General features: G+C 38.0%; 1 protein-coding gene across 1 annotated transcript in view; it reads right to left on the reverse strand.

Annotated features, from left to right (window-relative positions):
- Positions 1–13,475, reverse strand: part of LOC129721315 (uncharacterized) — a 50,818-nt gene extending 37,343 nt beyond the window's left edge. The window contains exon 1 of the mRNA XM_055673754.1: positions 13,222–13,475. Within this exon, the coding sequence (XP_055529729.1) occupies positions 13,222–13,233 (12 nt within the window). The 5' untranslated portion in view covers positions 13,234–13,475. The remainder of the gene's footprint in view (positions 1–13,221) is intronic.
- Between the last annotated feature and the right edge of the window lie 1,447 nt (positions 13,476–14,922).

The following is a 14,922-nucleotide window of genomic DNA, read 5'->3' on the forward strand; positions in this document are numbered from 1 at the left end:
AGCGGTGCAACACATGATATGACATGCACCTTTTCCTTGTTGTCCGAGCTTTTAATAGTACTAGTCGTTGTTTCAAATTATGATCAGAACCAAAAAGTTTGGAGTAAAAATAAATTCTAGAGCGAATATTCAAATATAAACTGTTTTTACACATTCCACAGGATAAAAATTTAGTTATGAAACTTTGGTTAGCTTTTAGTGTGTAGCAGAAATCAGTAAAAGAGCTCGAACTGGAACGCCGCCGCTACTGAACGAACTTATCAGAGCCTTCGATAGCCATGGTATCTGCGACATTCCATCGGACACCTCGTGGAGAGTGAGTCATCACAATTCATGGCGCGCTTGAAGACAGCTGGCAATAAAAGCGTCTACTTGCAACGTTGGGGCCTTTGAAGTCCCTTCCAAGAACATTACGCTCAGTCAGGTTCAGTAGGCTGTCACAAATAGTAATTAATTGATATGTTGAATAACGCGCCAAGTGCCACTGCTACTGGGTTTGCGGATCTTGCTCTAGTTCTACGACTAGAATTGTGAATTAAGAGCAGAAACCATACTGATACTAAAAACCTCGCATGTGTTGCAAATTGTTGCTTGCTACAGAATAATAAATAGTACAATTAAAATGTACCGCTAAGTTAATGCTAATCGATTACATCAATAGCATTGGATCTTATTCATTTCTGCTGCATTTCTAGAAACAGGTTTCAAAGCGTGAGAAAAGGTAGCCAACCAAAATGAATAAAAATAAAAGGACTGGTTTCAAACAAAAGCGGAAGCAATAATATCTGCGATAGTGGATATTATACATTCGAAAGACCTTGTTTATTGGCACCAGTTTTACTCACTTTATTATTTTGCCTCTATTAATATTTTTTACATCAACTTGCCTTTTAAAAGCTGACAACAAAGTATTCACTGAGTCTGTTTAAATTGATTCATATATAAAAATTACATAATATTTGAACGCGTTATTTAATCACTGTCTTTGAAATATTCGTAACGATCGATCTGAAAAAAGTTCAGCGAAATATTTAAGAGAGATAGTGTTTATGATGTACTTTGATATTGTACCTTTTAATACAACGGAGTGATTCTCTTTGGCGTGTGAAAATCGCCATTTCGTATGTACTGAATTAAACAGAGCTTGATAGCTTGGGTTTACCTCAGGTACCCAACCAGTGGAAATAGTCTCAGCGAGATTCAACGTATAAGGTGTTCCTAATCAGCTCACCATCAATTCGAAGTTGTTCTGAACACATTTTCACGCACCATCCGTTCTCCTGTCAGCATACATAACATATTTATGACAGTTGGTATAAATAACGTATCGAGTGTCGCTTGGTTGATCTTAAGCTTCTGTCTTCAATGTGGGTTTCACTTGACTGGACGGACTTGCGTCTGCTCATGTAAGTTTTATCTTGCTAGAAGCGTCTCGCCGCAGCGTTTGGTTGTTGCAATTCATGCGTAAGTTTGCGTAAAGACATGCGAAACGTTGAATCCGGCGCTGGCGCACACCTGCCTTGGGCGGAGCGCGGTGCTGGAAACTAATTGCAAATCTTGGTAAACCGTGGCTGCGTGATTGGGCGTGGCAAATGGAATGAACAATATTCGCTGTAGTGTTCATATTCATTATACTCTGGATCAAATGCAAAGGAGCAGTTCCACAAAAATGTCCCAGTTTTTATATTTTTTTTTAATTCGACATTTTTGATTTGGCTGAAAGTTTGCATAGACGTTTCTATAGGAAGATGATGCCATTTTGTGCTATTGGTTTAATCTTTTAGAACACGACTCATTTTTGAGAAGCTATTGAAAAATGCTATTTTGGGAATTGATGATTACAAATAATTACAGAGTCAAAATGGTTTGTTTGATCGGTGTTACAACAAGTTTATCTTCCCGAGAAAATATACACTAAAAAAACTATTTTTTGAAAAAAAAGTTAAAAGAAAAATAAAAAAATAATTATCTTAACGATTTTTGAAAAAAACTGATATTTTTCATAAAATCATGGAGAAATCAGAAAAAAAGTTATGATTTTTGAACATTTTTTCATAGAGTACATATTTTATGGAAGGACAAAGTTATTATCTACAACTTCGCCGAAGGGACTATGCCAATCAAACAAATCGATATTTTTAATTTCCCATAGAGGGTTCTATTGGAAATTACAAATATTTCTACAGCCAAAACGGTTTCAACGATTGGCATAGTGTCTTTGGGAAAGTAGTAGGTAGATAACAATTTTGTCTTTCAAAAAAATGTGCCCCTCGAAAAAAAAATTGAATTATTTTTAAATCATAACTTTGTTTTTATTTTTACATGATCGGACCTGAACAATGCATCAGGTAATTTTTTGTAGTTTCTATAAAAAATTAGATTTTGAAAAAAATTATATTTTTTAGATAATTATTTTTTAATTTTCCTTTTAATTTTTTTTTCAAACAAAAATATATTTTTAAGTGTATATTTTTTGAGAAAGACAAAAATATTATCATACAACTTTGCCGAAGAAATCACACTGATCGAACCGGTTTAGCCCTAAACATATTTGTAATTATCAATTCCTAAAATACAATTTTTCAATAGCTTCTCAAAAATGAGTCGTGTTCCAAAAAATTAAACCAATACCACAAAATGGCATCTTTTGCCTCTAGAAACGACTATGCAAAGTTTCAGCCAAATCAAAAATGGTCGATTATATTGGCTGCCCGTTTTTTGTGGCATGCTCAAAGGTTAAAAAGTTTTTTAATATCGTTTTTAGAAATCTAATATATGATCAATCGCGGCCTAAAACGAAAAACGTGATTGGAATGAGGTCGATATCTTGTACCGTTTATGAGTAATAGAGGAAAGCAACCCGCGTAAAAAAATCACACACTGCTAATAAACACACCATAAATTTGAAATGCTTCATGCTGCGATATCGCAACAAAACCTCCGTGGGAGGCGAATGTTGGTTTCTTTCGAACCTCTTCCTTCCATATACATACTTGGTTTTCGACGCATTTATTCCTAGTCCAACTCTTCTAGCTTCCACTTTTAGTCTGGCGGAGATTACCTCCGCCGTCGCTGAGTTTCTCGTAATAATGTCCAGGTCGTCTGAAGATCGTGCCTCTCGTTTCGATGCCCGCTCGTCGGATTACACCCTGAAGGGCAATGTTGAACAACGTGCAGTCCATCTCCTTGTCTCAACCCTTTGCGCTTCGAAGGGATTTGAGAGTGTCCCCGGCACGCACACGTAACTCATCACTCGGTCTGAAGTAGCTTTGATAAGTCGTGTTAGTTTACCCGGAAAACCGTAGTCGGGCATTATTAGCCATAGCTGGTCTCGATCGACTGGTTCATACGCTGCCTTTAAGCCCACGAAAATATTATGTGTGGGGACGTTGTACTTCCGTTATTTCTGAAGGATCTGCCGGAGAGTGAAAGTTTGATCCGTAGTAGCAGCGGCTTGTGTGAAGCCCGCTTGACACTGCCCTACGAATTTTTTCGCTAGACGTTGCTGCATTGTAGCCGATCGTATTCCTCCGGCAGTCTCTCTCCCTCCCATATCCTAGTGATTACCCAGTAGAGTGCCGTTGCCAGTGCCTCTTTTCCATGTTTTAAAGCTTTGTCGGTAGTCTCCTTGCCGGCGGTTTATTTTTATTTTTGAGTAACCCAATTTCCCGTTTGATCTCCAGAATATCGGGAACTGGGACACTACTGTCGTTTGTAGGCACTCCAAGGATAACTTAAATTCCGCCTCCTCCCGTTGCTCCGCTATTGAGGTGCTCATCGGAGAACTGCTGCCACTTGTCAAGCATCTCACGCTCACTTGTGGTGATCAGGTTTCCACATATGCCTCCAACTGCGCGTAAAACGATTCCTGTTCGTCGTCAGGTCTACTTTCGTGCGGGTAGTGCACGTTGATGATATTGTAGTTAAAGAAACGACCTTTAATCCTCAACAGACACATCCTCTGGTTGATCGCCTTCCAATTGATCACGCGATCCTGCATTCCGCCATAACACAAAGACTCGTTCCCAACTCACTCTGGTAGAACTGGACCTTGCCTCCACAGACTTTCCACACTTTCTCACCTTTGCGACAGATCTCCTGTAGAGCCACAATGCCGAAATTGCGGGGTTCTATCTGCTTAAGCAGCCCGCTGTTTCCGCCCAAAAAATTTAGCGACTTGCAGTTCCAGGTACCGAGTTTCCACTCGTGGTCCGTTTTTCCATGCCGCATGTTCCGAGTTCAATTTTCTTGAATGTTCGTAGTGTAATGATGTAATACTGGGTAAGAAGTGAGCGGTAAATATTTACTCTGCTTTTTCCTCATATTGAGGAGAATAGTAAGTAGGGTAAATATTCTCCGGAAAGCTACTGACAATGCGCTTTTTTTATAGTACGACAGCTCAGGATTGAAAAATTAGCGTTTGAAATTACCTTCATCATTTGGAAACAAATGTTTGTGCAAGACCAATTGCCTCTAGTGAATTTTTTGTACTTGTACGTCAGAATACGATCATCAGTTGGCAAAATTCTTGGACCAGAGGGTAACTGGGAAGGTGGTTACATTTAATTATACCCAAGGTGTCGACGAACGCATAGTTTAAGGGGTTGGATGTAGGCCGAGATTTCATTTGCATGATGTCTCGGCTTATATTCAATCACTACAGATTTGACGCGCATCTCCGTCGTGCTGGGCTCGGAGAAGGTGGTATCTGTGGCTTTGGTGAAGGTTATCACTACACAGAGCATGTTGTTTGGTCATACCTTGTACACCGTGACGCCAGGTTTAAATTAATAGCTTCCCTTCAGGCCGAAGATAGGCAGCCGACTGTTCCTGTTCGTGATGTCTTGGCGAGCCGTAACCTATCCCACATGTCCCTTATATACGTTTTCCTAAAATCCAACCATGCCCCAGTCTAGTCCCCTCCGCTCACACCTAACAAAACGACAAGAACACGTTTGAGCCTCAAGCACAGAACCTGCAACTAGACCCAGCAAAATACCTCCAGAGCCCGAGGATTACAAGCCCCTGTCCCAGCTCATGACATCGTGGCTCAGCCGAACATACTATACATACTGTATATTCATGGCCATTCGAAGATCATCAGACACCCATTTAACAACAAAAAACTGATTGAAAATCCATGTTAGTTTTGAGTTAGACTTAATTTCAGCTCGTAGTCGGCAGCTAGGATAAAAATCTGCTTTTAGTTTTTAAGTCATCAGATATGATTGGTGCCGTTGAACATTAATTTGTATTTGTGCCGTGTCAAATAAATGATATGTGAAAAAAAGTGCAAGTCAATCTGGGGTTTCAGTTATCGTACAAGCCACAGGAGCATTTCAAAGAACAAGCTCAAGGTAATCAAGAATAAATTTATGGCATACCCAAAACTTCTGTAAATTGTAATGCGCTTGAAAATATAGCAACTTCGATTTTACTTTTTCGATTCAGATAATAGTTAAGTTTAGGAGATCGCAGTAAGCTACGAAAACGAACGGACGCGAAAAATTTTCGTGTCACAATTTTTAAAGTTTCGATTGTGCTTTTTGTGAAGATATACAGATATTTGGACGACTGGAACTAGTTTATTGGTTAACTTAATCCTGTTTTTGCTGGCTTGGGTCCAATCAACCTGCGCTCAAGGTCTTTTGTTGCTGTTCATCGCTGACAGTTGCCGCACCGATTCGACGTTGGAGTGCTGTGCGTTACAGAGGACCGGCTCCGGTGGATACTCACTACAACGAGGTTGAAGAGGTCGAAAGTGTAGAAGAATCATCGGTCGGCGTGCACTGCTTGCTGGAAGGTGTTGTGTTGTGCATAGGCCTGCAATTACTATTATATTTTGAATTGTTGCCTATCTTTACTGTCCGGAAAGCGGAGCGCACTATGCGTAGCTCACAAACCACTTCCAAAGTCAAGGTCTTGGTGAAACCGACAGTTAGGTCGTGAAGCAGGATCATCGCTCTGGATGTGCTGCTTCCCCGGTGAAATTCTGTTGGGCGATGTGAGTCTAGGGGCTATCTACAGATAAGTACACAGTTTTTTTTTGTTTCTCTATAAAGGTGCTAGTATTAGTAATGAACTAAGCGTGTAACATTATTCAATTCACCCGATTACCACGGTTATGCGCGGCCTAGTTCGCAGGCTTTCATTGACAAGCATATTTTTCGTCTAGAAAATGTTAGTGTAGTTTGTGGGAGTTTGGAATATGCGTTTTACCATAATCATATGCTTTGATTTTTTGATTTAACTAGCTTTTGAGCAGTTGTTTTATGTAATTTTTCATATATTCTATTTATGGCTTTGTCAACAAATTTAAGACTATGTTCTGTATAATATGTATATCTGCTTTTTTTAAATTTTTGAGGCTTTGGATGCATGGAACATTGCCAATTTTCATATTTAATAGGCGATTCGTACGTCGAGTAGAGAAAATCGACATCAACGCCGGGTTCCTGCACGTCTGTGTCGGCCAGAAAGATTGAAGCGTTCGTTACGTTTCGTTGAAAACGCGTATTCAACCCGGATGAGTTTTGCTGATATATGGATTTTTGGAGTGTAACGATTTCGCAAAATGAACCCAGATATTTGATAATATCTGTCTCATCATCACCGTTTAGCCGGAATCTGCTCGCGCAAACTATATTAATACATCGCGAATCGAAGTAGATTTCGTTCAGTCGATAAATATCGTGTTTAATCGAATGACTACGCGATATATGCCTTTCAAAGAACCGCGTTTGCTTTCTCGGGGATATTCTGGATTAGTAATAGACAAATATTTGAATTCTTGGTCGGCCTAGCACATTTTGTGAATCGGAGCCCGCATTTTGTACGCCGTATATCAACAAAAACGTTGACAATAAAAAAAAAACTAGTAGGGCTTCAGGATTTGAGTGGAAGGAATGGAGAAAATAGCTCGTATGCTACGCAAGATAAGTAACCTTTTTTATGGAAAAATAACTGCGCGCGGATTCATCGTTTTAATTCTACATTATACCGCTTCGTATGGGTTTTTATATATACAATTCAAATAGTATTTTTGCTTCGTTTCCTTAAAATCACCTATGAAAATAGTATGTTGGTGAAGCAGTTGATAATTTTCCTATATGATGATTTTCAGGTGCGGGAGGTGGTTCACATGCTTTGTGCCACCTGCGACATATCAATGGTTGTCGTTGACACTAGGACTTTAGCGGTGTTATCGATGGGAGGCGGTTGTCGATGTTAAAGATGGGTACCAATAACTTTTCTATAATGTAATGGAAAATATGGGAAAGATCACGAAAGATCTTTATTCTTGTACGAAAATAGACCTGGAACTGAAATTTAAAAAGCAGGGTTTTCTATAAACTGCACACTATTTACCAATGTCATTGTCGGACTATGGTGCAGTAATGATAGCCAAAATCTTATGCTTCACTTTTTCGATTTTTATAGCTTTTGGGCAGATGTTTTATATAATACGTTCCAATTATGACTGGTTCGGCATTTTGTTAATAAACTTGAGACTATATATTGGTCAATATGGACAACTTCGTTTTTAAATTATTAAGGCTTTGTATGCATGAAACTTTGCCAATTTTTCTATTAAATAGGTATTAAATAGGCCGTATTATCTTCAGATAGATCAACAACGCGCAATAGCTTTCGGTATAAAGAGGATCACCTTACGAGGAGATATCCGATCATTTGAAGTTGTCTCGATTCGGTCAAAGATCCAGTATCCTTGCGTACGATTTATTGTTGCGGTGTTACATTTTCAAACTGAATAAGTTCGAATCGCATTATGAATATCGCGGCGGATGTAATGAACTCAATGGCGCGACACTTGTTGTAAAGAACCCGACGCTCGAAATCAGCGCATCGTTCACCAAAACGAACCCTGCTGTATACCTTGCCCTTTCTCCAACATCCCAGTGATTTCTCGTGGAAGTGCAGAGGTGTTCTCGGCTTCCATGAAGCGAGTATCACGTCAACATTTTCCTATACAAACTCCTTCTTTGACCTGCATTCGGATGCGGCCGGCGCTGGTATTGCCTGATAAACAGATTAAGATCACCAGTTTTTACACATTAAGGATGCATGTTGGTCCCAAGCATCATCTATTGGTTCTCTGTGTAATTACTGCTGATCTGGCAATAACGGAGTAGCAACCGCGGGCGGTCAATCATGCTCATGCTCATGCTCAGATAATAGTTAAGTTTAATTATTGTTTAGAGCCGCCGAAAGCAGCACATCAACTGCTATTTATATGTCGTGAATTAGTTTAATATAAGTTCATCTATTTTAACGTACGTTAAAAATTTGAATATTTCAACTATGGAAGGCAGCCAACTGAGATCCTCTTTACATGCCTACTTCTTGTTGTATTTCATAATTCAATTTCCATTAATCTCACATTATATGTAGGGGGAGTGGGGGCAAGACGGACATGTTAAGGAAACAGTTGATTTTTATGTATGAAACGACATAATTTTTGGGACCTTAACCCCTCACAATAAAGGTTGACACGAGCTCTTTGATGCGTAGTATTCTGTTTTGAAAATCGTTTTTACTGTTTTTTGAAACAATAAAAAGTTGATAGCAAAATTCGTTTTTTTTGAGTGTGCGGGTGAAACGGACAGGTGGTGTGGGTAAGACGGACATGTTAAGGAAATTAGCAATAAACGACGAGTTCAGCTTTGTTAATGTTATGAATTAACAAAACGTGAAACGCAAACACACATGAAGGATATTTTGAGGGTTTTCGATGATTCTGGTCACACTCAGGAAACAGGGTTCCGAAGGGTCATCTTGTATCAGTTTTTCAGAGGTAGTTTCCATATTATCAAACTGAATAGTTTCATGAAACAACAATAGTTATTTATCATGCAGTGGATTAAATCTTGAACCATTAATTTCAGACAGAAGTTTTAAATAAAAAAGAAAAAAAAATCAGTTTAAGCAATCCGCCACTTCAAAGTGGTCCTAGGGATGCCGTATTTTACCGTGGTAGCACGAACCGACATTTCGCCGTCCACTTCGTGTCTTACAGCGGCCAGTTGACTTTCGGTGCAGTTTCGGTTTCGATGGTTCGAAAATTATCAACTAACTCGGTGAAAAAGTTGCCGGTTTTTGCAAAAAAAAAAACAAAATCGCTAAGCGTTAGAGAAAGTCACATGTCCGTCTTACTCTTATCCCCCCTGCATGCTCATATATTCAATTATCCAATTAAATCATCATCTTATCACTTATCAAAGTGAATCCTGATCAAAACCCCACCCCACTAACACAAAACTCCCTTGCGTGGTCTTTGTAGGGATGCAGAGGTATACTCGGTCTCTAACAAAGCAAAGACTTCATTCTAACATTTCTTCCTTATTGTGGGTTTTGTGCGGCACTGGCACAACTCGAAATTCATAGTTCCAAGAGAAACGGGATTGAAAAATTAGCGTTTAAAATTACCTTTATCATTTGGAAACAAGTCATTGTGAAAAAAAAAAAAAAAAACCTAACCGTATTTGGCATCGTTTGACATCAAAACTACAAAATTGAAAAAAAGTTGAGTTGTGCTGGTGTTGCACAAAACTGACGATATCCCAAGTAACAATTTAAGTCGTATTGCATTCTTCTAGCGGTTTTCATGACCAATTTTGCAAAATTGCTGTTAAAACTAAAAATACTATCAGAACCTCCTGATAACCGCTATAAGTTTGCTTTACAGCCAGGTGGCCCACCCTTGCTAAGCTTATTGAATCAATTATAAGAATGGCAATAAAACTGCTTTAAAACCACATGGAAAGAGTACCGCATACTGTAAGCAACTGGCATTACCTCTTTAAGAGCGCAATAAGTTTGGTTGCATTATTGCGCTCTGCTACTTGCCACAATAAGTCCAAATCAACTTTTCATTGCTTGACAGCAACCGTAATAAGTTGATTTGTTGTGCCGTTCCTGCACACACACCAGAACATCACGCCACTTTTTTTAATAAGGAAATCTCTCGTCGCGGGAGAAATGTTTCACCTGTGTTGGTTATCATCGTGCAATCGATTTTATTTGATGGTGATATTGTAGAAAGATAAGGAATAAGGAGGGGTTTTTGGTAGGTTTTGTAGCTCTCAAGCATATGCGCATGAAATTTTGTCGTGCATTTTGAGATCATAGGCGCTTAAAATTTATGCGCCATCAAAATAGTACGGGCTTACAAAAATGATCTCATTGTTAGCAAAAATGAATTGGATTGTTTCAGCTCAGTTTTTCAGAAAAAAATCTAGCCGTGTTCAATACAATACAGAGATAGATCAAAATCAACTTTGGATATTCAATTTATTTGTTAGTCAGACGACGATTCGATTTTCGTTTCAAGATTATAAAAAGTTTCAAAAATATCAATATGGCGCGGTTGGTAATTAGTTGGCATTAATCGTAGCCGCAATAAGCCTAGTTCAATGATATATATGTTGTAAGGTGCGGCAAAGGTTGGATGCCTGCATTATTAGAGAAAAATATGGTAAATCCCCGAGGCCTAGACAACTTTATTTTTATGAAAAATCTGACATCACACCGACGATAATGAGGAATCGACAAATTTTGATATAAATAGAAAGGTGCACGAAAAATGCAACGATACATACTTAGTTTAATTGAATATTGAATATATTTCGAAATATATCAATAGTGTTTTGCCCCTACCTTATTTTTAAGGACGCATAATTTAACGACATAGGAAATTATTTTCAACCAAAACAAGACAAACTGGCGATAAAATTTAAAAAATACTACCCAAAAGTACTAAGTTTGCTGTGTTACTTTATTAGATTTTTGGAGTTCTACGTCATCAATGTTCACAAATGCGCTGCAAGATGCTCTAAAGCATTTTACACACATCTTACGGAGACTGCGACAGAATTCTGCATCACACTAAACCAACTCAGCTGCTTTTGTCTCACCTGTATGTATATCATTGCCTGCATATATTTGTTTACAAGTTTGACAGGTTAAAACTGGGCATTTGAATGACCGCAATAAAACTGGTTTCTATGTTATATGACAGCAAGCTGGAGTGGTTTTAAGGGGCGATAGATAGTAATAATAAAACCAATAATAAAGCAAAATCGCATTGACTCTTGCCGGTTTTATTGGAAGTTTTATTAGAGTTTTATTGACAGCTATCAGTGTTCATTACGACTTGCTATTTTTGGCAGCGGGTTTAACCGCCATAAATCCGTTGGTTATATTCATTGCTGTGATAAAACCGTTAGAAAACCAAGTAGCTATAGAATTGTTACTTGGGATCCCCACCTGACTGTAAGGACGTGGCCGGCACCGTTATTGGTCTATAAAAAGTCGGGTTATTGAATGATGCACAGTGAGAAGGAATTACCACTCCCAGTCGTTCTTTCAATTGATTCATTGTGTGGCTCGGACCCATCACGGAGTAGCAACCATTGATATGTACAGTCAGAACTAAGCTAAGCTAAGATAACACAGTGCAACAATTTTTTTGCCTTGGCTTCTATGTATGATTTTTTGATGAAGTTTGATGCGAAAATAAATTCCCTCGAGTTTGACCATATTTCAACTTAAGGGGCAACAATGGCGCCATTTTGAATTTTCGAGAAATCGGAAATTTTCGATTATTTTCGACGCCATTTTGTTTTAAGACCAAATATCGAAATTATAGGAATTTGCCACGTATTAGCATCTTCTAACCCATCTTCAAAAAAAAAAGATCTTAAATCGGACAAAAAATAAGGTCAAAACGGTGATTCTAGGAAATCGGTTTTGGCATGGTTTTAGTATGTTTCACAAAGCAAAATAATATTTGAACATTAATTGTAATGCGCTAATACATTTGTTTGAACATTAATGGTAATGCGCTAATTTCTGAAATAAGTAGTCAATTTATATCTTATATTAGGTAAAAAAGTCTCAGAAATTGATTGGTAGGTATCTGATCCACGTAAAATGTCAACAACATGTCGATTTTGTCCCAATTCCTTACAATACTAAAATAGGTTTATCTCGACGTTAAATTGCCTTTTTTGAAATCTGTTTAACGTAATATCAAGGGTGTAAGCGATACTTAAAGATACAATAACAAATTGTCTTCACATAATTAACGTAATAATAAGTTAGCAGTTAGCGATCAGCGAATGTTCCGCTAAAATGGGTTAAGCGTTTGGCAATTATCGAGCCAAATTTTTCAGTTGGCGGATTAGCGATTAGCGTCGCTGAATTCTCACCACTCGTTATATGTACAAGAAAAAGGTGATTTCGCATGAAATGACTGCAATAACAATTTGTGTTCGTTGTCGAACATTCACCATTTGTGTTGTGTTCACCGATATTGTACGATATGTGTACAGAGTCTTAGTCCCAGTTATTCTCAACTTTAAAAGAACAAAATTACTTTCAAATAGCACATTGAAAGTATAAAAGCAAAGTCCATTAAACGTATGAGATATTTATATTTTCAACAATAATAGACAATAAACATAAAACATGGTTAATTTAGCAGTAAAATTATGCAAACGCATCATAAAATTATTCGTTCGTACAGTGACTATCGTACACTTTAGCCATGCTTTCACCGGTCCCTATCTGGCGTAATTTGTTAGAATACAGCAGAAATGAAGAAACAAATTGTCTGGTTATATAATGAAAATTAAGTTTAACGATACTTAAATTCGTCGGACAACACCTATAATGAACATGTTTATTATCGAGATAATGGGAATAGTATGAAGATTGATTGTGATGGTTATTAAGATGTAACACATTTAGATTTTTCCGTTTTTATCGATGAAACATGTAGCCGTTTACCCACACTACTTGATATTATCATAACATTGACAATTATAATTTAGTTTGGCACACACGAGTCGCAATTACAATGGTAATATTCAAGTGATATTCCGTTCGATCACAGTTAACTTGAAAAGCAAACCGACATAATGCGTAAAATAAAAGTGATAATTTTCATTCTAGCTTACACACAGATCTGAAATATAAAATCAACTTCTCTTACTTTAAAGTAATAGTAATAGTAAAGTAATAGAATCGTTGTATTGGAAAGTCGTGAAGTCTCAGAACCATCAATACCACCAAACCAACGAATGGCGAAATTTTCGACAGCAGGTTACGTAACTAAATTGACAGCAGGAACAGGCTTTTCCACCGGAGTATTCCGTTGAAATTTTGAAACTAATCAGTTAGCCTTTTGATAGAACTCACCTTTAGTAGCATTTTCTTGCAGGATATTTTAAGCTGAGCAAATGACTTCAATTATTTTTCATGAATACCGTATCACTAAGATCGTTCGTCAATCACTGAACACAGTCCTTTAGATTTATACACACTAATTTATATTATTTTCCTTATTTTCTTTTGATATTCACTTCGATTTTCACTTTCATGCGCTCCTGGTTACGACTACTTTAAAGTTCTTCGCGCTACGAAGGTCTTCACGCCTTTCAAGCGGTGTTCATCTTCATTTCACGCTTTTATACCGATTCCAGTGGCTCGTGTCTGTCTATGCTCGCATGTCCGCACCGCCAAGATCAAGATTACGATTTCCACCAAGCCAGCCCCCAAACTTGAAAGGCGACCATGGGCGAGTGGCGCCCGGTTCGGGCCCAAAGTGAGTGTCTTTCACTCTCTTTCCTCGTTGTACGGGTGGTATCTTAACGCACTGACGACAGAGCTCCAAGCCGTCTGTCGGACTGCACCGACACTCACCTTGATCTTCACCACGAGCAGCAGCCTTGGCATAGGCTGTGTCGAGATCAGTGGCGTGAACGTTTCGTGATGGTCGCAATGAACCCGCAATGAGTCCCCCGGTAGGTAGCTTCTCTCGTCAGTAACAGAAACAAGCTTTTCCGAAGCAATTCCTCCGCAATCGGCGTTGGGCGAGAGTGTGGACTTTGCGGATTTGAACTGCTCACGGCGAAAATGGTCCGGTGTTATGGAAAAGGAAAGTGAAAAACCGGTTGAATTATCCCCGGCTAACTGGAAGTAGCTGCAAACCTCGCGAGCTTCGTGCTTGTGGCAGAAAAGGTTACCGTGCATCGGTTATGTCGATTCACAGGATGGATTTCCCTTTCGTTAAGTATCGTTTTGTAAGCAGTAAATTTCTTTTTCTGTCGGTACAAAGATGTTAAAGATGTTAGGTAGTAGATGGCATATCTGCATGAAATCTTCGAATGTGGTTACTATCGTTTTGGAATTTTCTGTGTAGGTAAATTTAACTAGCGACGCATTTCATGTTCAATGATAGTGGAGATTTAAAAAAAAAATGTATTCTTTTCCTGTGGCAAGATATATTTCTCATCTCTTTTCTACTACTTTGAGTAGCTTCTCGTCATTTTGTTAGGCGAAATGAAAATTTGAAAATAAATAATACTTTGTATACATTAAATTTAATAAGGAGAGTTGAATAAATTATATTATGAATTTTATACTTAAAAATGCAGCAAACATTTTTTAGGAATAAAGAATAAATTTTGTTTGATGATAAAATTGAAAAAAAAAATATATATATTACTATTTTCAAAAAGACATAGCTTGTAGTCTTTGAACGGTCAAATTAAAAGAAAGATGATAAAAATCATCTTGTTCAGTTATACCTCATCAAAATCAGAATTAACGACTATTTTAGGCACGAATGCGTTAAAATAAAACAAGATACTGTTGAACTCTTTCAAAATAAATCTAAATATTTTCAGTGGTAGAAAGAGAAGCACCTTTTAATAATAATTAAAATTACAAGTAGAAAATATTCAGATATAACATACTGCAATAGTATGGACTCGAGGTACGATGCTGACTTAACAAGTCAGTTGTCGTAGGTTCGAGTCTCGACTCGGGAGAGACTGTAAGTGTCAGTAGGATCGTAGCGCTAGCCCCGCAATTGTCCTGTACACTAAACAGTTGGCT

Source organism: Wyeomyia smithii, chromosome 2, assembly GCF_029784165.1.
Source record: "Wyeomyia smithii strain HCP4-BCI-WySm-NY-G18 chromosome 2, ASM2978416v1, whole genome shotgun sequence".
Taxonomy (NCBI): Eukaryota; Metazoa; Arthropoda; class Insecta; order Diptera; family Culicidae; genus Wyeomyia; species Wyeomyia smithii.